Source organism: Lolium rigidum, chromosome 7 (genome assembly GCF_022539505.1).
Source record: "Lolium rigidum isolate FL_2022 chromosome 7, APGP_CSIRO_Lrig_0.1, whole genome shotgun sequence".
NCBI classification, from domain to species: Eukaryota; Viridiplantae; Streptophyta; class Magnoliopsida; order Poales; family Poaceae; genus Lolium; species Lolium rigidum.
The window spans coordinates 133,423,918-133,451,295 of NC_061514.1; the positions used below are offsets into that span (position 1 = coordinate 133,423,918).

General features: G+C 42.1%; 2 protein-coding genes across 2 annotated transcripts; both read left to right on the forward strand.

Annotated features, from left to right (window-relative positions):
* Positions 1 to 19,235: 19,235 nt before the first annotated feature.
* On the forward strand, positions 19,236 to 23,914 carry LOC124676266 (2-oxoisovalerate dehydrogenase subunit beta 1, mitochondrial-like). The gene is made up of 13 exons (XM_047212348.1): positions 19,236 to 19,577; positions 20,524 to 20,635; positions 20,845 to 20,880; positions 21,238 to 21,297; positions 21,657 to 21,714; positions 21,820 to 21,917; positions 22,230 to 22,319; positions 22,474 to 22,542; positions 22,617 to 22,703; positions 23,184 to 23,279; positions 23,357 to 23,434; positions 23,553 to 23,639; positions 23,718 to 23,914. Exons 1-13 carry the CDS (start codon positions 19,378 to 19,380, stop codon positions 23,751 to 23,753), a joined length of 1,107 nt encoding a protein of 368 aa, XP_047068304.1. The 5' UTR covers positions 19,236 to 19,377; the 3' UTR covers positions 23,754 to 23,914.
* Positions 23,915 to 24,897: 983 nt separating this feature from the next.
* Positions 24,898 to 25,843, forward strand: LOC124672023 (NADPH-dependent aldehyde reductase-like protein, chloroplastic). The gene has a single exon (XM_047208323.1). The coding sequence runs from the start codon at positions 24,898 to 24,900 to the stop codon at positions 25,702 to 25,704; it is 807 nt and encodes a 268-aa protein (XP_047064279.1). The 3' UTR covers positions 25,705 to 25,843.
* The last annotated feature ends 1,535 nt before the right edge of the window (positions 25,844 to 27,378 follow it).

Here is a 27,378-nt window from a genome sequence, read left to right on the forward strand (position 1 = left end):
CTAAAAGCTGTGGGAAGGTGGGGGAATTGCAGATCAACACCAAAGACAAGTTTCTATTGGACCAAAACCACCAAAAACTCAACAAATCGCGAGATCCAACCAAGGCCAATTTGGGGCTATTTTTTGGGAAAAAAATTTGGGAAATTTTTTGGGCGAAATTGGTGGAATTGGGGGTTGTGGGGGTCAAATCCGTGGCAACCAAAGAGCTGCTGATACCATATGATAAGGGCTAAGCCCAAGGGTGTGCCCGATCTTCACGGATTTGGGTGGAATTCGTGGGGGAGGTGGAGGAACGCGATGAACACGAAGTGTTGGAGATATGCCCAAGAGGCAATAATAAAAGTGGTTATTATATATCTTTATGTTTATGATAAATGTTTATATACCATGCTATAATTGTATTAACCGAAACATTGATACATGTGTGATATGTAAACAACAAAGAGTTCCTAGTATGCCTCTTAACTAGCTTGTTGATTAATGGATGATTAGTTTCATAATCATGAACATTGGATGTTATTAATGACAAGGTTATATCATTGTATGAATGATGTAATGGACACACCCAATTAAGCGTAGCATAAGATCTCGTCATTAAGTTATTTGCTATAAGATTTCAATACATAGTTACCTAGTCCTTATGACCATGAGATCATATAAATCACTTATACCGGAAAGGTACTTTGATTACACCAAACGCCACTGCGTAAATGGGTGGTTATAAAGGTGGGATTAAGTATCCGGAAAGTATGAGTTGAGGCATATGGATCAACAGTGGGATTTGTCCATCCCGATGACGGATAGATATACTCTCGGGCCCTCTCGGTGGAATGTCGTCTAATGTCTTGCAAGCATATGAATAAGTTCATAAGAGACCACATACCACGGTACGAGTAAAGAGTACTTGTCGGAGACGAGGTTGAACAAGGTATAGAGTGATACCGAAGATCAAACCTCGGACAAGTAAAATATCGCGTGACAAAGGGAATTGGTATTGTATGTGAATGGTTCATTCGATCACTAAAGTCATCGTTGAATATGTGGGAGCCATTATGGATCTCCGGATCCCGCTATTGGTTATTGGTCGGAGTAAGTACTCAACCATGTCCGCATAGTTCACGAACCGTAGGGTGACACACTTAAAGTTGGATGTTGAAATGGTAGTACTTGAATATGGAATGGAGTTCGAATATTTGTTCGAAGTCCCGGATGAGATCCCGGACATCACGAGGAGTTCCGAATGGTCCGGAGAATAAGATTCATATATAGGATGTCATTTTATGTGAATTAAAATGTCGCGGAAGGTTCTATGGAAGGTTCTAGAAGGTTCTATAAAAGTCCGGAAGAAACCACCAAGGAAGGTGGAGTCCACATGGGACTCCACCTCCATGGCCGGCCAACCCTAGTGGGGGAGGAGTCCCAAGTGGACTCCCCTTAGGGGGCCAGCCACCCCCATATGGGAGGTGGAACTCCCACTTTTGGTGGGAGTCCTAGCTTGGCTAGGTTTCCCCTCCTTATGGAAGGTTTTTGGTTCGGGTCTTATTCGAAGACTTGGAGACCAACTCTTGGGGATCCACCTATATAATGAGGGGCCAAGGGAGGGGGCCGGCCACCCCAAGACCACAAGCTGGCCGCCCCCCTTGAAGTGGCCGGCCACCCCCTCCCAAACCCTAGCCGCCCCCTCTCCTCCATATCTCCCGCGTAGCTTTAGCGAAGCTCCGCCGGAGTTCTTCACCGCCACCGACACCACGCCGTCGTGCTGTCGGATTCAAGAGGAGCTACTACTTCCGCTGCCCGCTGGAACGGGAGGTGAACGTCGTCTTCATCAACAACCGAACGTGTGACCGAGTACGGAGGTGCTGCCCGTTCGTGGCGCCGGAACCGATCGTGATCAAGATCTTCTACGCGCTTTGCAAGCGGCAAGTGAACGTCTACCGCAGCAACAAGAGCCTCATCTTGTAGGCTTTGGAATCTCTTCAAGGGTGAGACTCGATACCCCCTCGTTGCTACCGTCTTCTAGATTGCATCTTGGCTTGGATTGCGTGTTCGCGGTAGGAAAATTTTTGTTTTCTATGCAACGTTATCCTACAGTGGTATCAGAGCCAGGTTTATGCATAGATGGTTGCACGAGTAGAACACAATGGTTTTGTGGGCGTTGATGCTCTTGTTATCTTTAGTTGAGTACTTTGCATCTTTATGGCATAGTGGGATGAAGCGGCTCGGACTAACTTTACATGACCGCGTTCATGAGACTTGTTCCTCGTTCGACATGCAACTTGTATTGCATAAGAGGCTTTGCGGGTGTCCTGTCTCTCCTACTATAGTAAAGATTCAATTTACTCTTCTATTGACAACATTAGTATCAACGTTGTGGTTCATGTTCGTAGGTAGATTAGATCTATATCGAAAACCCTAAACCACGTAAAATATGCAAACCAAATTAGAGAGCGTCTAACTTGTTTTTGCAGGGTTTGGTGATGTGATATGGCCATAATGTGATGATGAATATGTATGAGATGATCATTATTGTATTGTGGCAACCGGCAGGAGCCTTATGGTTGTCTTTAAATTTCATGTTGAGTAGTATTTCAAGGTAGTTGTAATAGTTGCTACATGGAGGACAATCATGAAGACGGCGCCATTGACCTTGACGCTACGCCGACGATGATGGAGATCATGCCCAAAGATGATGGAGATCATGTCCGTGCTTTGGAGATGTAGATCAAAGGCGCAAAGACAAAAGGGCCATATCATATCACATATGAACTGCATGTGATGTTAATCCTTTTATGCATCTTATTTTGCTTAGGTCGCGACGGTAGCATTATAAGATGATCCCTCACTAAAATCTCAAGATAATAAAGTGTTCATCCTTAGTAGCACAGTTGCCAAGACTTGTCGTTTCGAAGCATCTCGTGATGATCGGGTGTGATAGAATCAACAAGTGCATACAACGGGTGCAAGCCGCTTTGCACATGCGGATACTAAGGTGGCCTTGACGAGCCTAGCATGTACGGACATGGTCTCGGAACACGTGATACCGAAAGGTAGAGCATGAATCATATAATTGATATGATGAACACTTTGAGTGTTCGCCATTGAAATTACACCTTGTCTCGTGATGATCGGACTATGGTGTGGTGGATTTGGTTCGTGTGATCACTAAGACAATGCGAGGGATATTGTTTTGAGTGGGAGTTCACCTAGATTTTTAATTATGTTGAATTAAAATTTGAACTCAATTTGTCATAAACTTAGTCTAAACTATTGCAAATATATGTTGTAGAGATGGCGTCCCCAATCAATTTTAACCAGTTCCTAGAGAAAGAAAAGCTTAAGAGCAACGGTAGCAACTTCACCGACTCGGTTCCGTCATGTGAGGATCTTCCTCTCCGGCGGAAATCTGCAATATGTGCTTGATGCAACGCTAGGTGACCCTCCCTGCGAAACCGAAACCGATGAAGTAAAAGCTGTTTACGAGACTCGGAAAACTCGGTACTCTCAAGTTCAGTGTGCCATCCCGTGCGCATCCGGAATCCGATCTTCAAAAACGTTTTGAGCACCACGATCCTCATGAGTTGATGAATGAGCTGAAAGCTATTTTTGAGACTCATGCGGCCGTGGAATGCTATGAAGCATCGAAACATTTCTTCACTGTATGATGGAAGAAGGCAGCTCCATTAGTGAGCACATGCTCGCCATGACCGGCATGCGAAGAAACTCGGTGACTTGGGAATAGTGATTCCTAACGGATCGGGATTAATCGTGTCCTTCAATCACCGCCACCAAGTTACAAGAACTTTGTGATGAACTACAACATGCGTGAACATGAACAAGGAGTTACTCGAACTCTTTGGCATGCTAAAAGCTGCTCGAGATTGAGATCAAGAAAGAGCACCAAGTGTTGATGGTCAACAAGACCACCGAGTTTCAAGAAACAGGGGCAAGTCTAAGGGAAAATTCAAGAAGGGTGGCAAGAAAGCTACCACGCCTCCTATGAAACCTAAGAACGGCCCTAAGCCCGATGCTCGAGTGCTATTATCGCAAGGAGAAGGGACACCGGAAGCGTAATTGCTCCAAGTATTTGGCGGATCCGAAGAGCGGCCTTGTCAAGAAGAAGAAAGAAGGTATATCCGATATACATGTTATAGATGTTTATCTCACTCGGTTCTCGTTCTAGTACCTGGGTATTTGATACTGGTTCGGTTGCTCATATTTGTAACTCGAAACAGGAACTAAAGAATAAACGAAGACTACTCGAAAGATGAAGTGACGATGCGCGTTGGAAATGGATCCAAAGTCGATGTGATCGCTGTCGGCACACTTCCTCTACATCTACCTTCGGGATTAGTTTTAAGCCTAAATAATTGTTATTTTGTACCCGCGTTGAGCATGAACATTATATCTGGATCTTGTTTAATGCAGGACGGTTGTTCATTCAAGTCTGAGAATAATGGTTGTTCTATTTTTATGAATAATATCTTTTATGGTCGAGCACCTGAAAAGAATGGCTTATTTCTGTTAGATCTCAATAGTAGTGATACGCATATACATAACATTGATGCTAAGCGAATTAAATTGAATGATAATTCTACTTATATGTGGCACTGCCGTCTTGGTCATATTGGAGTGTAGCGCATGAAGAAACTCCATACTGATGGATTACTTGAATCACTTGACTTTGAGTCACTTGATAGATGCGAAGCATGTCTAATGGGAAAAATGACTAAGACTCCATTTTCTGGTATGATGGAGCGAGCTACTGAATTATTGGAAATCATACATACCGATGTATGCGGACCAATGAGTGTAGCATCGCGCGGTGGTTATCGTTATGTTCTAACCTTCACAGATGATCTGAGTAGATATGGGTATATCTATTTCATAAAACATAAATCCGAAACTTTTGAGAAGTTTAAGGAATTCCAAAGTGAAGTAGAAAATCAACGAAATAAGAATATTAAATTTCTACGATCTGATCGTGGAGGTGAATATCTGAGTTATGAGTTTGGCATGCATTTAAAGAAATGCGGAATACTTTCACAATTGACACCGCCGGGAACACCACAACGAAACGGTGTGTCCGAACGTCGTAATCAAACTCTATTAGATATGGTTCGTTCTATGATGTCTCTTACTGATTTGCCGTTATCATTTTGGAGTTATGCATTAGAGACAGACCGCATTCACTTTAAATAGAGCACCATCAAAATCCGTAGAAACGACACCGTATGAATTATGGTTTAATAAGAAACCTAAGTCTGTCGTTCCTTAAAGTTTGGGGTTGCGAAGCCTATGTAAAAAAGTTACAACCGGACAAGCTAGAACCCAAAGCGGAGAAATGCATCTTCATAGGATACCCTAAGGAAACTATAGGGTACACTTTCTATCACAGATCCGAAGGCAAAATCTTTGTTGCTAAGAACGGAACCTTTCTTGAGAAAGAATTTCTCACTAAAGAAGTGACTCGGAAGAAAAGTAGAACTCGATGAGATTAATGAATCTATACTCGTTGATCGAGTAGCGCAGTATCGGAAGTTGTACTCGTACCGCCTACACCGGCAACGAGAGGAAGCTAATGATAATGATCATGAAACTTCGAACGAGGAAACTACCGAACCTCGCAGATCGACAAGGGAACGTGCCACTCCTGATTGGTATGATCCTTGTCTAAATGTCATGATTGTGGATAACAATGATGAGGACCTCGCGACGTATGAAGAAGCGATGATGAGCCCGTATTCCAACAAATGGCAAGAAGCCATGAAATCCGAAATGGGATCCATGTATGATAACAAAGTATGGACTTTGGTAGACTTACCCGATAGCCGAAAGGCTGTCGAGAATAAATGGATCTTCAAGAGAAAAACAGGATGCCGATGGTAATATTACTGTCTATAAAGCTCGACTTGTCGCAAAGGGTTTCCGACAAATTCAAGGAGTTGACTACGATGAGACTTTCTCACCTGTAGCGAAGCTAAAATCTGTGAGGATTTTGTTAGCAATAGCTGCATTTTTCGATTATGAGATTTGGCGGATGGATGTCAAAACGGCGTTCCTTAATGGAGACATTGAGGAAGAGTTGTATATGGTACAACCCAAAGGTTTTGTCGATCCTAAAAATGCCGACAAAGTATGCAAACTTCAGCGTTCAATCTATGGACCGAAGCAAGCATCAAGAAGTTGGAACCGACGCTTTGATAAGGTGATCAAAGACTTCGGGTTTATACAAGTGTCATGGAGAGGCCTCGTATTTACAAGAAAGTGAGTGGGAGCTCCGTAGCATTCCCGATATTATATGTAGATGACATATTATTGATTGGGAATGATATAGAACTATTAAGCAAGTGTAAAAGGTTATTTGAATAACAGCTTTTCAATGAAAGACCTTGGTGAAGCATCGTATATATTAGGCATCAAGATTTATAGAGATAGATCAAGACGCCTAATAGGGCTATCACAGAGTACATACCTGGACAAGATTCTAAAGAAGTTTAGAATGGACGAAAGTAAGAAAGGGTTTTTACCTATGTTACCAGTCAAGGTCTTGAGTAAGACTCAAGGACCGGCTACGGCAGAAGAAAGAGAAAGGATGAGTCAGATCCCCTATGCTTCGGCAGTAGGCTCTATTATGTATGCCATGCTATGTACAAGACCGGATATAGCACATGCTGTTAGTTTGACTAGCGAGATATCAAAGTGATCCAGGAATGGAGCACCGGACAGCGGTCAAGAATATCCCGAAATACTTGAAAAGAACTAAGGATATGTTTCTTTGTTATGGAGGTGACCAAGAGCTCGTTGTAACAAGTTACACCGATGCAAGTTGGAACACTGATCCTGATGACTCTAAGTCACAGTCTGGGTACGTGTTTATATTGAATGGTGCCGCGAAGAAGCTGGGCAAGCTCGAAGCGAGTGCACGGTGGCGAAGTCTTCAACGGAATCGGAGTACATAGCGGCTTCGCAGGCTTCATCGAAGCGGTATGGATGAAGAGGTTCATTGTAGAGCTCGGTGTGGTTCCTAGTGCATTGGACCCACTAGTCATATACTCGTGACAACATGGGTGCCATCGCCAATGCACAAGAACCAAGGTCACACAAGAGGCCGAAGCATATCAAGTCGCGTTACCACTCGATTTGCGAGTACATCGAAGATGGAGAAGTAAAGATTTGCAAAGTACACACCGATCCGAATGTAGCGGATCCGTTGACTAAAGCTCTCCCTAGGGCAAAGCATGACCAACACCAGAATTCCATGGGTGTTAGGTTCCTTACAATGTAATCTAGATTATTGAATCTAGTGCAAGTGGGAGACTTGTTGGAGATATGCCCAAGAGGCAATAATAAAAGTGGTTATTATATATCTTTATGTTTATGATAAATGTTTATATACCATGCTATAATTGTATTAACCGAAACATTGATACATGTGTGATATGTAAACAACAAAGAGTCCCTAGTATGCCTCTTAACTAGCTTGTTGATTAATGGATGATTAGTTTCATAATCATGAACATTGGATGTTATTAATGACAAGGTTATATCATTGTATGAATGATGTAATGGACACACCCAATTAAGCGTAGCATAAGATCTCGTCATTAAGTTATTTGCTATAAGATTTCAATACATAGTTACCTAGTCCTTATGACCATGAGATCATATAAATCACTTATACCGGAAAGGTACTTTGATTACACCAAACGCCACCGCGTAAATGGGTGGTTATAAAGGTGGGATTAAGTATCCGGAAAGTATGAGTTGAGGCATATGGATCAACGAATGGGATTTGTCCATCCCGATGACGGATAGATATACTCGGGCCCTCTCGGTGGAATGTCGTCTAATGTCTTGCAAGCATATGAATAAGTTCATAAGAGACCACATACCACGGTACGAGTAAAGAGTACTTGTCAGGAGTCGAGGTTGAACAAGGTATAGAGTGATACCGAAGATCAAACCTCGGACAAGTAAAATATCGCGTGACAAAGGGAATTGGTATTGTATGTGAATGGTTCATTCGATCACTAAAGTCATCGTTGAATATGTGGGAGCCATTATGGATCTCCAGATCCCGCTATTGGTTATTGGTCGGAGTAAGTACTCAACCATGTCCGCATAGTTCACGAACCGTAGGGTGACACACTTAAAGTTGGATGTTGAAATGGTAGTACTTGAATATGGAATGGAGTTCGAATATTTGTTCGAAGTCCCGGATGAGATCCCGGACATCACGAGGAGTTCCGGAATGGTCCGGAGAATAAGATTCATATATAGGATGTCATTTTATGTGAATTAAAATGTCGCGGAAGGTTCTATGGAAGGTTCTAGAAGGTTCTAGAAAAGTCCGGAAGAAACCACCAAGGAAGGTGGAGTCCACATGGGACTCCACCTCCATGGCTGGCCAACCCTAGTGGGGGAGGAGTCCCAAGTGGACTCCCCTTAGGGGGCCGGCCACCCCCCATATGGGAGGTGGAACTCCCACTTTTGGTGGGAGTCCTAGCTTGGCTAGGTTTCCCTCCTTATGGAAGGTTTTTGGTTCGGGTCTTATTCGAAGACTTGGAGACCAACTCTTGGGGATCCACCTATATAATGAGGGGCCAAGGGAGGGGGCCGGCCACCCCAAGACCACAAGCTGGCCGCCCCCCTTGAAGTGCCGGCCACCCCCTCCCAAACCCTAGCCGCCCCTCTCCTCCATATCTCCCGCGTAGCTTTAGCGAAGCTCCGCCGGAGGTCTTCACCGCCACCGACACCACGCCGTCGTGCCGTCGGATTCAAGAGGAGCTACTACTTCCGCTGCCCGCTGGAACGGGAGGTGGACGTCGTCTTCATCAACAACCGAACGTGTGACCGAGTACGGAGGTGCTGCCCGTTCGTGGCGCCGGAACCGATCGTGATCAAGATCTTCTACGCGCTTTTGCAAGCGGCAAGTGAACGTCTACCGCAGCAACAAGAGCCTCATCTTGTAGGCTTTGGAATCTCTTCAAGGGTGAGACTCGATACCCCCTCGTTGCTACCGTCTTCTAGATTGCATCTTGGCTTGGATTGCGTGTTCGCGGTAGGAAATTTTTTGTTTTCTATGCAACGTTATCCTACACGAAGAACGCGGAGGGAAATCGTGGGATACAACGCACACACACACACAAATCAGTTTGTCCTCGTTGGCCCGAAACACCAACTCGATAGAAGTTGCAGGAAAAGACCTTTCGGTAGAAGTCCCGCAAAAAGATCGACGAATCGAAGATCCTATGAATCTAGAAGGGTGAAAAGACCAAAATCGATAGAAGTGCAAGCAAAATACCCAAAGGTAGAAGTCCAAGCAAAAGACCAAGATTGGTAGAAGTCACCAAAGAGATACAATAGGATTCGATCGAAGCCCGGGTGGATACAAGATCTAAGATCTAGGTAGGGGTTCCCACAAGGGTCAAGAGCAAAGCTCAGGTTTAATTTCACATCAAGTCTAATCTCAGATCTGAGCCAACAAGGCTATTTATAGTGGTGGGGCGAAGGGGTAAGTTACACGCTGAAAAGTGCTGTTGTGCTGAAGTTCAATAGGGCGGAAGTTCCGGTCACGGGCGGAAGTTCCGGTCTTGTGGGCTGGAAGTTCCGGTCGGGCCGGAAGTTCCGGCCAACTTCCGGCCTAGTTCTGGAAATGGCCAATTTCCTTGCAGTAACATCCAGGGGCGTTTTGGCGCAATTTCGGAACTTGGGCGGAAGTTCCGGTGGGCGGAAGTTCCGGTCTCTCGGGGCGGAAGTTCCGTCCGGATCCTTTTCCCGGGCGCCGGAAGGCATCCGGAAGGCATCCGGCCGGAAGTTCCGGTCCCGGGGCGGAAGTTCCGACTGGGCACCGTAGCTCCATCTTCATCATTTCCAGCCTCCTCTCCATTGGCTTGGTCTCCATGGCTCGCGTCTTGGTCGATGTACTTGATTGAACATAGGGTATTTGCATGAAGTAGCACGCCATCCAAAGGGGTGTCAAATGCATAAGTAGAAAGGAGCGAATTCACCTCTTGGTGTAGGGCTTGGGCTCGAGCTCGTGTCATGGGACCACGAGGAGGGCTTGTCGGTCTTGAGGAGGTGGTGTCCGAAGGCCACCCCGTATCACAAACACATAGAGCCACTCCATGTGCATTAGCTAGGATCAAGATGAAGAAGCTAGGAGGTGGAGGCATACCACAAGATGCAGGTTTATCAGATTTCTAGAAGAACAAGCTACATAAGATACCAAGGTAGAATTCCTAGGCAAACCATACAGTTACAAGATCATATCATCATATTTTAAGTAGAGCCTTAGGATATGTCAAAGTATTGAGAAGTGAGAGAAGTGATAATACTAACCATAGCCATGCCCATACAAGAATACTAGAGAAGTACTAATCCTAGTTGTTCAAGACAACAATTGATCTTGGAGGTGAGAACCCTATTCCAATAGCAATACCTTAGGAAACCAATTCCATAATCATCACAACTTGGTATTACTTATAAACCCTAAGAATCTAGGTGAGTGTGATGAGAGAAAGAATAAAGAAGTGATTAGTGAGGAATAGTGGATCATGCCTAATGCATGATCATACCTTGTGAATTTAGATGATAAGATAAACCTATATGATCAATAGATCCCATCTATCACATGAAATAACAAGTATATCACTAGTAGTTAACCCCAGACCAATCCTCATGCCTTGAATGGAGGAGTAATGACATGGTACTTAACCCTGGTTTATCCAAACAATTGGGACAACCCTAGCATTGCCTTGATACAAGAATTCTAACTAAGAAAAGAGGAGTAACCCTAGCCAATAAAACATGATCAAAGCTTATGCCATATCATAATCCTAGTTGTGTATCACTTGGGTGATCACCACTAAAATCCTAGACCACCTTCTAATTTCAATCCAAGTATCACTTTGGATTATAAGTAGGACCCTGCCATGCCTCATGCCTATTTATACTTCAATTTAGTGAGGCTTATGCAAAAACCCTAAACCCTTTCACATAGGATTCAATCCACATAAAATAATATGTCCTAACTTGTGTATCATAGTTCATCAATATAAACCAAACTAGTTATACTTAAACTTAAATGATATTTAAGTGAGTAGAGTGAAATCAATACCCAATTATATTTGGTATTCCAAGTAATTTGTTTAATTAACCAATAGAAACAATATATTATAGTTTGGACCATAACTTTAGCAAGTGAATTGAATTTGATGAGCATAGGATTTATCTTAATTGAGTTAAACTAAAATTTGTGAGTCAAGATTAGTAATTATAGAGATTATCTGAACCATCTTCTTAAACCCTAAGAAACCATCATCCACATAAAATTATGAACCAATCCCATTCCCTTTACTATTTGTTAAACTCTAGCCATAACTAAATTGTATTTGAGTAATCACTATGGTTAAGAACTAGAAAACTATAATATGTTCACCATGCACATGTTCTAAATTTCAAATCATTTAAACAGATTTGATTCCTAAATTAAAAGGCAATTGAGAAAAACCCTAAATTCATATTTATTTGAAATTTGAATTGTGCTTCATAAGGAAACAAAATTAATCAATTATAAAATGGTTGTTTAAAAACAAAACAATGCAGTAAGTATCATTATCAAATTGTTTTGATATTCAAATAATTTAGAACCTGCAAAATAAGACAAAATTCAAATTTGAAATCAAATAGAAAATTCAAATCAGTAATTAAGAAAAACAGAAAAGGGAAAATAGAAAAAGAAGACTTACCTGTCCAGGCCACAGCAGCCCAACTCCACGGCCCAGTCCAGCCCACGGCCTCGTACCGTTTCGTCGCTGGCACAAAACAAGACGAGGGCGTCGTCTTCCTCCCCGGCGTCGACAGCGCAAAGAGGAGGCTCGGCCACGTCCTCGAAGCCGATAAGGATGCCCCGGACGCCATAGAAGCTTCCAGAACTTCTCCCTATCGTCCTCGTGCCCGTCTCATCCACCTCTCGCCAAGATTCGCGCCCGTATGCACCTCACCGTCGCTGACGCATCTGAACCACTGCCACCGGTGAAGTTACGGTAGAAGCCTTGCCGAGCTCTATAAGTATGCCTGGAGCTTCGAAGTGAAACCCTAGAACCACTCCGCCGCTTCTCGTCCTCTCAGTCATCCTCAATCTCCCGCATTCTTCCATTCTCTATCACCGGAGTCGAGGACGAAGCCGACGGAGGAGGCCACCTCAAGCTCGATTGAGCGGTCCTGGAGGAGCGCCTGGACTCAAGGAGCACCCTGGAGGAGCAGGGCATCAAGGGGAGCAAGGAGGAGGGAAAGTTTCAGCGTTCCCTTTCCCTCGGGTTCGCCGGGAGATCGTCAATCGCTATTGTCTCCGTCGACCATCGCCGGAGCCGACCACACCTTGAGCTTCAGGGTGAGCATACGCGTCTATAGCACCTACTTGCGCTCCCTAGCATCGTCTATAGCATCCGATTCGATTCTCGCCGGAGAAGCACCGCCGCCGGTGATCCCCTTGCGAAACCAACCCCACCACTCGATTCGCCTTGCAGTACTCATTCAAATGCACCTAGTCGCGCATCTCGGGAAGCCGTAGATCGGCGGCGCCACCATCTGCTGACTGTCGGCGTTAACCGCCGGTGAGGTCAAAGTCATTAGTCAACTTTGACCGGTATTTGCTTGTGTGGCCGCCGACGTGGACACAAGCCCCACCAGTCAGTGACTGTGGGTGTGTACCGCTTGGGTACACTTAGTTTTTAGTTTAATTTTAAAAAACAGAAAATAGTTGAAACTTTGCAGAAATAGATAAAATTCATTTTAGCTTAGAAAAATATAAATAATATATCAAAATGCTAACAAAAATAAACTCTATTCAAATAAAATATAAAGTAAAAATGTGTGTCAAAATAAAAATTCACTTATTTTTAACTTTATTAATTATGCCTTTTCATTTGTTTTAAATCCAATTTGAATTCAATAAATTAGTGAAGTTTCAAAATTAAATAATAGCTATTTAGTAATTAAGTAAAATGATAAGATTAATTTTCTTTATCATAATTGCATCCACTTAAATATTAGTGATAATTCATAAACCTAGTTTGCAAATTGCTATTTCCTATTTTCATTAAATAATAATAAAGCGAGAAAATGCTAAAGACTAATATTATTTTGGGTAATTCAAAACTTGTTTGCTTAAACATCTTTAGTTAACAAGTTAAGTATTTTAAAAACTTAATAACAATTATTAAACCCTGATTTCTAAATTAAACCTAAATAAGTGGATGTACAACCCAGCCACCCAGGTTCAAGTCCCCACGGACGCAGATTTGGGTTCTTATTATTTCACAAAAAACCGCTGAAGGGGCTTCCCCTACCGTATTCCTTTTTAAAAAAAGGAGTTACCCTAATTATTAATTCTTGTGAAAATTAATAAAATGCTAATACCATTATTACTTTTGCTTCAAAGTAATTAGTAAGCACAACTATATTGCCAATTAATATTTTAGGAATTGTATCATAATTTAGAAACCCTAGTTTCAATATAAGTAAGACCTTGATCTCATTAATTCATGTGATCACCCTAAATTAGTTGCAATCCTAAAACCCTAGGGTTTTAGCCGATATGATCATATAAGATTCACCTATACCTATAGAACCCTAGTAAGAAACAAATAAATGCATGCTCATGACCCACTAACATAAAACCAATTCACATGAAATTATCATTTTATGTCTTTACTCTTGATTAATATCTATATGATCCAATAGTGCCACCTAGACGCAAACCCTAACTTGCTACTCTTATTTAAACCCCATTGATCACCATTCTTAGTATCACACCATTGGGATCAACCTTAACCATCATTACCTAGTAGAACCATGGTGATCAACTCTAATACCAACCTTGTGTAGTAATTCAAACCACATGCTCCTATCCAACTAAACCATACTTAAGGATCATAAACCACCTAGATTAGAAGTCCATTATTGTGTTACTTACTAAAGCAAAGGAGAAGTTATAGTAAACCCTAACTCATAGCATCACCTTGAACCATCCTCTGATACGATGTCTAGGAGAAACCATAGTAATAAACCTGCTAATACTTGCAACATATAGACCCATTCTACTTAAGAACCAACTAGTCACTATTAATAAACCCTAATAACACTTAGCTCCTATTTGTAGTAATTCTTTCTTAATTAACCTGTTCTTCAAAAGTTATTCTTTTGAAGTACAAATGACAATCAAACCCTAGAAGCTATAGCTCCTACTTATAATAGCTCTTATTTTAATTAAACATGTTCTTCAAAAGTTATTCTTTTGAAGTAGGTATTAAGCAACCTATTGAATCCATAGTTATTGTTTGAAATACTTACTATATGTTAATCAATATGTTCTTCAAAAGTTCTTGTTTTGAAATATAGTATAAATAATCATCAACCATGTCCTGTAGAAATTAAAACTGACAACTACTCTTTAATTGTTGTATAACCACTATTTCTTTGTGTGTGTGTGATTGTTATGATGCATTATATCACTTGTTTATGCTATAATATCACCAACCCTAATAAGAACCATCCTAAAAGTGCAACACATCCTAAAGAAATCTTTACAACTCATCCATCTTAAATCATCGAGATTAGGTTATGCTCGGGACAATTGCATCTCATACTATGCATTATAGCATTTTTGCCAGTTCTTTAAACAATATCCTTACCGGACAATGATGATATTTCAGAATTTGGAGTTCTCACGTATCGAAGCTTTTGCCTGCATCATCTTGCAGTCAAGAAAGGAAAGTTCATCGCTTGCTCATGTCATTTGATTATTTTTATCAAACTATATGCCAAGTACTATACTTATCACTCTTGCATTGAAAAACAAAGTATTATTTTACAATTATGAATATGACTATGTGGTGGGCAATGGAACCATGGTATGTGTTGATTGGTGGAGGTTCCATTGCAAGGGTACTACTCATCTAGGATTACCAATGCCGTCCAGTTATTCTAGCATCGTACATAACGCATTGACCATAAGATCTATAATGGCTCTGGGGAAGCCAACTGTATCTTTTCCCTCTTGCATATCAACGGACCTGGTAGAGCCTGGCTGGGTGTTGGAGATAACACTACAGTAGGTTGGGAAATCCTTTAAAATCCCATCCGTGTGGATGAGAGGCTCTATCGTCTATGAGGGATTGTCCGACGTACATCGGGGGTAAAGCCGTATGATCAGGAGATGTCTACCGGGGATGTACGGGTGGACAAAAGGGTGGGTATGCAAGGTCGCGGAGAAGGCAGGGTAGGCTTGGATCTTATTTCCTGGCCTCACACCAAGGAAGTGTGGACGGGGACGATTCTTCCGGTTGGCAAAAAGGATGAGGTCTCTTATGGGAAAAGTAACGCACCTCTGCAGAGGGTATCAAAACTGTGGTTGTCACTCCTTGTTCCGGGAAGGGAACTGCGAACGCGGCAGGAAAGGAACTCCACGAAGTTCTGTTCAACCTGTGAAGACTGACGGGCATAGTTTTCATAATAAAATAAACCTTTTGAAGAAATGTTTACGAAAACTTGCATTCGCCTATGACTTCCTGGTCTGTGGCTGTAGCTAGTGCATGATACACCTATTTCCTAATATGAACTTGCTGAGTACGCCCATACTCATTCCCTCCCATTTGAACCCCCTTCTTAGATCAAGGCACCGAAGGAGAAACTACCGTGGAACTCGAAGACAAAGGAGTCAACTGCAACAATATGAAGAATCCAAGCAAAGAAGTCAATGAAGTCAACTTCTGCAACAATTAGAGTGGAAACTTAGACTAGTAATAGAAGGAAACCTTTCCCTACTCCTAGCACCTAAGTAGCAAGATTTCTATATCAAGCCAAGTAGCTCTTAAGCTTGGGTTAGCAATAAGTTAGACCACAAGTCGTTCTTCTGGAGCTTTATTTGAAGTTTTACCTCACTGTAAAGTAGGAGGCTGTGTTGATCTTCTGTAAACAGTTTGTGTATCCTTCTATAGACATGCCTTGGACTCGCATATATTTCTATTGTACCACTCTGGGGGATGTAATATGAGTGGAACGGTGTTTCACTTGTGTTATGTCAATGACATGCGTACTACAACATGCAGTGGTATGTTGTGTCACCACAGGGTTGGACTGTTGGAGACATCACGAGACTAGTACGGGAGCAACCATAGGTACATAAAGGTTTAGTGACGATGTTATCAGCCATGATGAGGGAGTGGTGTTTTGGAACATGGGTGCATATGCTCCCTATATTTTGAAAGTACCTTACACACATTTTAATTTTTTTTAAATTGAAATAAAAAATTGCACATACATCTTTACATGCTACGCGCTCACAAAATCGTTTCATAAAAAATAGACTTATCATGTGACGTGTGTAAAAATGACAAAATTCAGTGCTAAAAATAATGCTTTTCACAAGATAAACTTTCTTATTTTTACATAGACAATAAAAAATATTAGTTTTTCGTGAAACTTAACGAACGCACATATATTGTGGAGATGTACATGTAGAATTTTTTGTCCAAAATTTTCGACATTTCGAAAGATGATTTTTTTTGGTAGAGGAAGCATATGCACCCGGGAGTCGAATTAAATTTCCGCCATGATGATATCTACATTGGTTCATCTAGGCAGGCTGAATACTATGTGACTTTTCTTGGCTAAAAATAATGGGTATCCATGAATACATTTGTGCCCGCCACTGATCCATGTACAATGACAGACTACCCTATTTAGGATAGTGTTAAAAGACAATGTATTATGGTAAGTTATATAATAGGTTTGTCACGGTTTCCGAGTTCCAACAATCTAGGCCTACAATTAGATGTCTGCGTGGTGGGTTTCTCTCTTTATTTATGCATGCGAAGCTCAAGCTGGACCAGGCTTGAAAGGTACAACTTGGAAGTCCTTGCATTTTATTAACTTTAGGCAAATATTTTTTTAAGATACAAATTTTTTATATTATTTTTAAAATCCTCTGATTCAAACTTCATGTAGCTAGTAGATCAATAATATTTTTAGCTAATCTTGCCGAGGCATTTGTAAGTTCTATGCAGGTTTTGTTGTGCATAATTTGTTAAATTTCTGTACTTTTTAAACCTACACTTTTTAGTTGTTCAAACTACATTTAGTGAGCGAACTAGAAAAAAAGTTTGACCTCATTTTCCTTGAAAGTTTAAGTCTTTGTAACTTCTTGTTAAAATTCAATCAAGATTCTAATTTTTTCAAGAAAACTACATAGAGATGGTTTACAAAATTAAGTTGAACTATCTTTTACCATTAATGAACTTGGATTGAGCTACTGGAATTTTTTAGATTGTTGTAAGAAGTTCAAATGGTTTAACAAAATTTGGCTGAAAGTTACAAAAGCTTCCAAACTACTGGAATAAAATGATACCAAAACTTTCAAGTTTACTCGCTATATGTTGTTTGAATTATTGGATATTTTTTAGGATTTTTGGCCAAAATTTGCAAGCATGTGAGAAAATTATCAAATGGGGTGGTTCAAGCCCGGTCTAGGTCCAGTTCATGCTTTCGAAAAAAGAGAGGAAAAAACTATCTGGTCTGCCATGTGGTACCTGACTTGTCGAAAACATGTTATCGGTAACAACCTGGCCAAGTGTAGAGATTTACGTGAAACAACTAGCCGCAGATTTTTCGATTTATGAAAGCCTAGTTGTAGTAACCATGGTTTTGTATGGAAACATCAAATGGAGGACAAGCTCAAGGCCGCCTTCTATTTTTAAAACTTCTAAAATTATTTTTCAAAGTTTCACAAGAATTCAATAAAATCTGGATGTAGACAATGGTGTATATAATTACAAGCATGCAAAATACCAATGTAAAATATTTTGGATTCTAGGCTACCAAAAAAAATGACAAAGTGTATAATGAATAATGCATATCTTCAAAACTCCACTTTTTTAAAGATGTTATCATTTTTGTATAGTGTGGAATATGACGGAAATTCAATTCGGCTCCCGGGTGCATATGCTCCCTCTATCAAAAAATTATATTTCGAAATGTCAAAAAAATTTGACAAAAATTCTACATGTACATCTCCACAATATACGTACGTTCGTCAAGTTTCGCGAGTAACCAATATGTTTTGTGGTCTGTGTAAAAAAGAGAAAATTTATCTCCTGGAAAGCCTTATTTTCAGCATTGAATTTTGTCTTTTTTACACACGTCACACGACAAGTCGGATTTTTATGAAACAACTTTGTGAGCGCGTAGCACGTGAAGATGCACGTTCGAATTTTTCGTTTCAATTTTTTGAAATTTCAAAATGTATGTAACATATATTTCAAAATAAAGGGAGCATATGCTCCCATGTGCCAAAACACCATTCCCGGAATATGAAGAATTTAGCATTAAGATTGCATGATTTTATATATCATTGCTTACACACACATTTGTTTTCGTTTTTTTTTTCTGAAACTTGTAGATATAATTTTAGTTTTGTTTTTAGAAATGAATGGTTCTATGAAGCCTGCCTGATCTCCATTTGCTCACTCCATGGTTTTGTGATATTTCCTAAAAAAAAATCAAATCTAGCAGGCAATGGTTATGTACCTCAAATCTGCATTTAGAGATATCTTTCAACCCAACCAATTGAGCCGTTGACTCTATGATAGGCGACATGGCAAGAAGCCGTTGAAGAATGCAATTGAAGGTTCTTCGAGTTCAAGCTCTCTCCAAACCTTGGCTCCAATTGTACTCTTTTGCTTAGACAGTTTGGATTTTCAACAAGATTCTTGCTTTGTGCCAAGCTGATTAGATTCTATTTACAGTTTGGACAGTTTGGCCGTTGAAGATGCTTGTTTGAAAGAAGTACCAGATATCCAAACAAGTAGAACACATCCATAAATAAACAGCTTGTTTACTCTTCAAAGAGAGTGCCATGGTCCAGGATTAACACGTGAAGAATTCAGGCAAAAAAAATAGAAGGGATGAGTTGCAAAACGTGAGCTGATTGAATAATCCAATAATTAAATTGGAAAAAACGAATACTACGGAGTACTAATAAATATACTCCGTACATACAGCTAATATAGTTGAGTTGAGGCGCTAGTCCGACCCGATTTGCCAAACTAAAGTAAGCGTCACGAGCGTTTGGTTCTCCTGTATCTGGCCCGCGTGGGAGTTTTAACGAGCGTTTGGTTCTCCTGTCAGGGGATCTGGCCCGCGCGCGTCGGAGTTTTAACGAAGCACGCCTGCTCACTGACTAGAGTGTGCTTATCTCTCCACGTCACTTGCAGTTGCAGGTCCAAGAAGCCATCAGCTGCGCTTCTCCTCCAAGAGCTGCCTGCGCCCACCTCCCGATTCTCAGGAGAAGAACCGCTCGCACGTTGCGAAGCTTCGATGGCCATGAAGGTTCTAAGGGAGGTGGGGAGGAAGAGGAGCGGAGCGGCGGGGATCGGAGGGAGCAGAGGCTTCGCCGACTGCGCCGCTGCTGCGATGGGGGTGGCGGAGAGGAGAGAGGGTGGCGGGGGGACGAAGGCGGTGAACCTGTTCACGGCCGTCAACCAGGCGCTCCACATTGCGCTCGACACCGATCCCCGGTCAGCTCAGCGCCTGCCTACTCTTGAATCTTGATTTTTTGAAGCCTGTACAGTGAGTTTCCTCACTGTGTATATTTTTATTGCATTTTTTGGGTATAAGTTACAAAGCTAAAAACTAAAAGAAAACAGAGTGCTTGAGAACAGCACTTAAAGAAAACTAAACTAGGCTAAGCTAAGCTCTACTAGAGATTACAGAAAATTCGTTACCCAGGCCCGGAGGCCAATGTATGATTTCTTCTTAGCTTTATGCACCAGCAAGGCCAACTCTTCCTTGAACCTCTTGAATCTTGATTAGCCCTGTTGCTTTGATGCTTTGTCCTCTAGCTAGCCCTGTCAAGTTTGAATCATTTCAGGAAAGTAGCACCTTATTCTCAATCATTTTAATGTTTCCCTTTTGCTGGGATATGATATGTTCCACTGCAAACTCAAAATATGAAAAGGCATTCAGATATCATGTCAGTATACCGGTGTTCCTAGTACATGGTCGTTGCAGTCAATCCGACTATCACTTGCACTGCACCGTGAAACAATAATACTCCTTCCGCCACAAAAAGGATGTCGCAGGTTTGTCTAAATTTGGAGTTATCTATACACTAAATCATGTCTAGCTACATCCAAATTTAGACCAAATTGCGACATCCTTTTTGCTGTTGTTGCTAGATTACTATCTGTACTCGGCTGTGAGTATTTGTTCAGACAGTTAATAATGTAATTTGAAGTGCCCTGACGCTTAATACTGTAATTTAAAACTGTTGTGGCAACTAAGTCTGCGAAGTCACAGGATTTATACTTTTCTACTTACAATGAAATATGTAACATAGCGTCGTAATTCTTGTATCTTGTTGTTCTGCAAGCTAGTCCATGGAACAGCTTTCCCAGATTACGATCCATTTGAGCTTCTTATACACACATTCCACTAAATTTAAGATGGTTTTAATTTTCGCAGCTCCTACGTCTTCGGAGAGGATGTGGGTTTTGGTGGTGTCTTCCGCTGCACAACAGGGCTCGCTGATCGATTTGGCAAAAATAGAGTATTCAATACACCATTGTGTGAACAGGTGCACCTTTACTTGGCATACCTGCTGAAATCTATGGCAATACTACAGTAAAATGTGAAAATTTCAGCGTTAATGGCCTGCTATGCGTGAATATGGAAGTACGTTTGATCCCACTATACTGAACTTCATATGGTTTAAATAGTAGGGACTTCATCGAACTTCATTACAGGTATTTTATTGTCGACCACTGACCAGTTCTTCTCAAACAGGGCATTGCAGGATTTGCTATTGGCTTAGCAGCAATGGTGAGTCACATAGAACATTGGCTTGTTTGTTTGTTTGGAATAATGCTGTTAAGGTTCCTCGGTTTTCTAAGTACTAGATTGTTCATGATTATATTTTACAAGTTCAACAGTTTCAAAACTGACGTGTTATTACTTATTTGTGATTTATCATACATCATTGCCTTCAATTAAATATTTAGATGAAATGGAAACCTTAAACTCTTTACTTCAGTTAAGTAACTCTTTGCTCCCTTGCAAAAAAAAAGTATTTCTTTGCAACTCAGTGAATCACTAATTCATTATTTGCTTCTATTGTCTTTTTTTTTATTGTCTTGTCAATAGAAGCCTCATTTGTTTATTTCTTTCACCAACATGCAGGGCAATAGAGCTATTGCTGAAATCCAATTTGCAGATTATATCTTTCCAGCATTTGATCAGGCATGTCTCCGATTTTGTTCAGAATGATTTTACATACTAGAGTAGTTTTCTTCTTCTTAATGTAGCAGACACTTTTAAATAATTGCTACGTGGACTGCATTATATTACATGGTAATAATTTCAGTTGCTGGAAGTAATTTACCTGTTTGTTGCCAGAGATAACGATAGCTTGCCTTTTTGAGTGAAATACTTTTGCTGCAAGCACTTGCAATGCTTTATCATCAGTTCTGAACTCTGGATTGATCCTGTAGCATTCAGTTGTACAATCATTTCAGTTCTTGACCATTGCCAAGTCGATTGAATTTGTATTGGTTTGAGCAATGTTTTGTTCCAACATATCCATACAACTTCTGATGCAGCTCGTCAACGAAGCAGCTAAGTTCAGATATCGAAGTGGAAATGAATTTAACTGTGGAGGTAGTTTTTTCCCTTTAAAATGGATTATTCTATAAACCATGCCTCTTTTATGTAATTTAATGGAGAAACATCCTGAAGTTGTCATCATAATACCATCTTTTCTAGGTTTAACAATTCGATCACCATATGGTGCTGTTGGACATGGTGGTCACTACCATTCACAGTCACCAGAGGCTTTCTTCTGCCATGTTCCTGGCCTGAAGGTTGAGTTTGTACCCCTAATATACTCTGTCGATGAACTGTAATTCTTGTACTGTAATAATAGTTAGGACACAAGTTTAAACCACATTTTCTATCTAAGTTAGAAAAATTATTCATAAAATCAAGTATGCATCAAGCAACATTTTCTATTACTCCTGCCTGATACTCTACTGGACATTTCTGAAACTGTACCAGCCAGATATGCATGTTCAGTTGCCTGTTCAGATTTTGCCCAAATATTAGTCAAAGTTGATGGTTCAACATTTTTTTCTGCTATTGCTTTCCTGATTATACTAAGAAAAACACAACTTCAGGTTGTCATACCTCGAAGTCCACGTGAGGCCAAGGGACTGTTGTTGGCAAGCATTCGTGACCCAAACCCAGTCATATTTTTCGAGCCAAAGGTAGAGCAAAAATTTGAAAGAAGTTCATCAGTGGGATAAGACTTGTTACATATCATGTTGTAGAATAACTGCATGATAGCAGATGATGTAAAATATTGAATTGTTCATTACAGAATGCTCTTACAAACAGCTTTCATTTTTCTTTTTCATACAGTGGTTGTACCGTCTGTCTGTTGAAGAAGTCCCCGAGGGGGACTATATGCTGCCTTTATCTCAAGCAGAAGTGCGCATATCTCTATCCTGTATACTGTTTTTCTTATGAGGAAACCAAAATGTTTATGAAATTTTATACTCTAGGTGATTCGCAAAGGAAGTGATATAACACTTATTGGTTGGGGAGCTCAACTTGCAGTGCTGGAACAAGCATGTGAAGATGCTGCAAAGGTTAGTTATTTACACATGTTCTTATATACGAAATTCAGTTAACTGGTTGCATCCAAAAAAAATCTGAAACAGCTAGCATCAATATATATTCAGTAAACTAAACATAGGTAAATATTCTGACTCAGTTTATCCTGAATCAACGCGGCGAGAAAGGTTTGGAGCTACCTAAACTTGATTATATACATTCTGAATTTCAGAATGCACATGTTAATCTAGGTCCAGGAAGACATGATACATTTCATTTTAAGTATTAACATCGAACAACAAAGAACCCTAATTTTAACTACAGTCGACTATCATGGTGTATCGACAATGCAATGGCTATTTCTTGTTGTCCACATCAATTAATTACGAATAATGGCAAGTGATACTTGTGTATTTTAGTGTTGCTTCTTGGCCGTTCCACATCTTGATTTATCTCATATCTTCATTATCTCGCTCCGTTTTTCATAAACCATAACTCACACCAGTATATTCCAGGATGGAATTTCCTGTGAGCTCATAGATCTAAGAACACTGATTCCATGGGACAAGGAAACAGTTGAGGCCTCTGTCAGCAAGACTGGAAAGCTTCTTGTAAGTTTACCTCTTTGCATTTATTTATTATTACTCGATTATCATCATCTTCTTCAGTGCGTGAAGTACTATCGCAGATTAGTCATGAGGCCCCGATCACTGGGGGGTTTGGTGCCGAAATTGCTGCGTCCATTGCAGAGCGCTGCTTCCTGAGGGTAGGGTACTAAATCTTCCAACCATTTAACAGTACAACAGAACACATAAGAGAAATACTCGCTCACATAATCATCCGGAAGCTGTGTGACCAAAATTGCTGAACTCGATCTACTGCAGTTAGAAGCGCCTGTCGCGAGGGTCTGCGGCCTCGACACCCCTTTTCCTCTTGTTTATGAACCATTCTACATGCCCACAAAGAACAAGGTAATGCATCACCCTGTGATTTGATCTTTCCCCTGCTTTTGGTATGCAGCTCTGGCCCTGATCTGTTGTCTGTTGCAGATCCTGGATGCTATTAAAGCAACTGTAAATTACTGAGGTGCAGGAGGATGGTCGTGCTGCTTGTGTTGCACACTGATAGTGGATACAGCAAGAATTGTGTGTACGTATATATTGCTAGTCTGTAGCCGGAATACGTGTCGACAGACCAGTTCATTTTATATAATAAACCCAATAAAATTGCAAAATTCAGGTGATTACTCTGCAATTGTCATTCTTTTCTCTCATTGTACAGCTACACAGTTATGACCGTGCACTGTGTCATTAGCGTGAAGGAATTTCTCTCCAGAGAGCCATCATCATTATTCTTTTATTTGAAGGAATTTCGCATAAAACAATTCGATTATTGGAGGGTAATGAAGTGCAGAGAGGTTTAAATCGTGCAAACAGAGCCTGAACTATACTAACATCTAAGTAAAAAATAAAATAAAAAGAGTAGCTAAGAAACTGCTTTTGAGAGTTGGGCTGCATTAGGCCATGTACTACGTGGTGTCGATTCAAAGAAAAATGTGTCAGAAATATGAGTCGCTCTATATTTGCTGCTATGTGAGAATCGTTTCTTGTCAGAGGCCATGCATCTTGCATGCAGCATGCAAACTTATTTTATTCAACTTTATTCTTCCGTCAATGCTACCTCTCTCCTTTCCTTTCTCCCTGGCAAGTGGCCCTGATGCACTTGCTCCTGACACAAGATTCGTTTGAACCGCATCAAATTGTTGATTCGCTTCTTGTATCTGACACAATGAATCGGTTTTCTGCTATGTATCGAACCGGCTCCTAGACAACTTTGAATCGCTTTGGGCATACATAGTGGATGGTCTTACAGTTCTCTATCTTCTGACCTGCCAACTGGGATAGTTCCAACCCCTCAAAAAAAAAAAAAACTGGGATAGTTCCAAACAGAAATTATGAAGGTGGCCAAATAGGCCGAAGGGAAGAAGCGTGACGATCACGAGAGTTCCACACACACTGCACTGCATCGTCACCCCGTCGTCCCACTCGTGCTCTGGACCACCCATGGCTGAGCTCCTGCAACCACAAGATCCATGGACGCAGACGTCGTGTAGCTGACGACAGACGTGGAGCGCGCGCGCGCCGCACACGCACACGCACGGCTACTCCATCACCCGTACATACATAACGCCGGACGCGCACGCGCGGCGTTTTCGCAACCAAGATCACAATGGCTGACACTACCACCGCTGCAGCCGTCGCCGCCGTCGCCACCGGCTCGTCGGATCCCGCGGCTCTGCCGCTCGCCGGACGCGTGGCCATCGTGACCGGCGCGTCTCGCGGCATCGGGCGCGCCATCGCGGCCCACCTCTCCGCCCTCGGCGCGAGCGTGGTGCTGGGCTACGCGTCCAGCGCGGCCGAGGCCGACGCGCTCGCCGCGGAGCTCCCGCGCTCCGTGGCAGCGAAGGCCGACGTGTCCGATGAGGCCGGCGTGCGGTCCCTCTTCGACGCCGCGGAGTCCGCCTTCGGCGCCGCGCCGCACATCGTCGTGGCCAACGCTGGCGTGCTCGACGACAAGTACCCGTCCGTCGCCGACACCGCCACGGCGGACTTCGACCGGGTCTTCGCCGTGAACGCGCGCGGCGCGTTCCTGTGCCTCCGCGAGGCTGCCAACCGGCTGCCCCGCGGCGGCGGCGGGCGGATCGTGGCCGTGACGTCGTCCGTGGTCGGGTCGCTCCCGACGGGGTACGCGGCGTACACGGCGTCCAAGGCGGCCGTGGAGGCCATGGTGCGGACGATGGCTAAGGAGCTGAAGGGCACGCGCATCACGGCGAACTGCGTCGCGCCGGGGGCCACGGCCACGGACATGTTCTTCGCCGGGAAGAGCGAGGAGAGCGTGAGGCGGATGGCGGAAGCGAACCCGATGGAGCGGATCGGGGAGGGCAGTGACATCGCGCCCGTGGTCGGATTCCTCTGCACCGACGCCGCGGAGTGGGTCAACGGGCAGGTCATCCGGGCCAACGGCGGGTACGTGTGATGTTCAACTCTTGGCTGCCCCTGCCATTAGCCGTTTTGGCGGGAGTGAACTCATGCTTGCTGTTGCACAAGATTTAAACAAATACTCTCTCCGTTCTTGTGTAATTGATGTTAATGGAAACCATCGCTACTTTTATTTATCTTGCGTCAATTAAAACCGAAAGGAATGAGTAATACATTGGGGTTACTGGTGGTCGCTACTGTCTACTCATCTGCGTCAAATATTCCTAAATCTCAGTTGGAGTAACGAGAATGCTGATCAACGTCCAACGATCCTGGTTTTCAACTCAAAAACCCCACTAGATTCGCTACAGTTGCCATTTTCAATGTTGCAACTTATGGTGACGGAGAATCAGGAAATTGTTATATAGTTGTGTTCTAATGTTCAACTGCTGGCTAATCATCCTCGTTTTCAACTCAGTTCACATATAACATACAAACCAAAAAAAACCACTCTTTCTATATAAAAAAAGGCACTAAATTCGCTACAGTTGACCTTTTTACATGTTGCAATTTTTTTGCTTACGGAGAATCAGGAAATCGGAATTAACATTCGCTACGGTCTTGTTAGAGCATCTCTGGTCGATTCCTTGAAAAGAAATTGAAGAGTAAAAATTTCGTTTTCACAGATTACATTGGTCCCTCAAAGCTTTAGAGGAGTAAAATTATTAGTCATCGTGGTCTCTGTTTCTTAAATATACTCATATGCGACTCATCTCTAGAAAAATTGCGCCCTCCACCCTATGCCGATAGGCTCCTCCGCACGCACCGCATCGTTGCCTGTATTGGCTCCGGCGACCAGCTTTAAGATCTTCCGAGACCCGAAAATCCTCTCGCGCCCTCTCGCCCCACTCGGACCCTCTTGCCGGTTGCCGCAGTCGCTAAATTTGAGCCATAGCTCCGCAGACATTGTGTTCACTCCGTCGCCCAAAACTCCAACCGGGCAACCGGCAAGCTTCGTCCTCTGAGCCCTTCACTGACTTCCGTTAGTCTCGCATCCCCACCACCACTCGTCCGTTATTGTCGTCGCTCCGTTGTGTCCACGTCAATTTGGTCGCCAAAAAATCAAATCGGCACCGGCACGGTTCATCCACCAAGCCCCTATGTCGACTTTGGGCCTTCTCGCAACCCCACCTGCCTTCTCATAGCTTCAGCATCAGCCGACACCCTCACCTCACCCGTCCTCGAAATGTACAACTCACAAATTGAAAAGGTACAACCCATAAATTGAAAAAATTACAGCTCCCAACAAATGAACTTCATGGATGAAAGCAAAGAAACACACCAATCAGTGATAAAAATACAATCTCCAACCTTTTATTTACTTGAAACAATCTTTTTCCCGCTTTACAAATAAAGCACAGACAACCATCTGATAAGGTGATAAAAAAACTCTCTTATGAAGTCAACAATATGTTGTATGGGTTAGCGCCTCCGCTTTTTTTCTTCAACTCAAGCATGTCGACGAGCCTCGCTTTGCTCCATTGTTAGCCTTCTAATTTGGATCACAATATAACAAATTTCACCTTGAGATAAATTCCTTTTTGTAGTATGAACTTCAATAATCTCCTGAACAATAAAGAAAATACTTGCCGGTGCCAACAATCTTGGGCTAAACAGTTATACCAACCAAGATCGAGCAAACCTCAAACTTGGCAACAAAAACTGGATTTAT

Bases quoted from the DNA above. Each gene is read 5' to 3' on its own strand.
- LOC124676266 (XM_047212348.1), top strand. From the start codon at position 19,378: ATGGCCATGAAGGTTCTAAGGGAGGTGGGGAGGAAGAGGAGCGGAGCG. The intron at 20,636-20,844 runs GTGCACCTTTAC...CTTCTCAAACAG, and splicing joins ATACACCATTGTGTGAACAG to GGCATTGCAGGATTTGCTAT. The intron at 21,715-21,819 runs GTAGTTTTTTCC...CATCTTTTCTAG, and splicing joins AAATGAATTTAACTGTGGAG to GTTTAACAATTCGATCACCA.
- LOC124672023 (XM_047208323.1), top strand. From the start codon at position 24,898: ATGGCTGACACTACCACCGCTGCAGCCGTCGCCGCCGTCGCCACCGGC.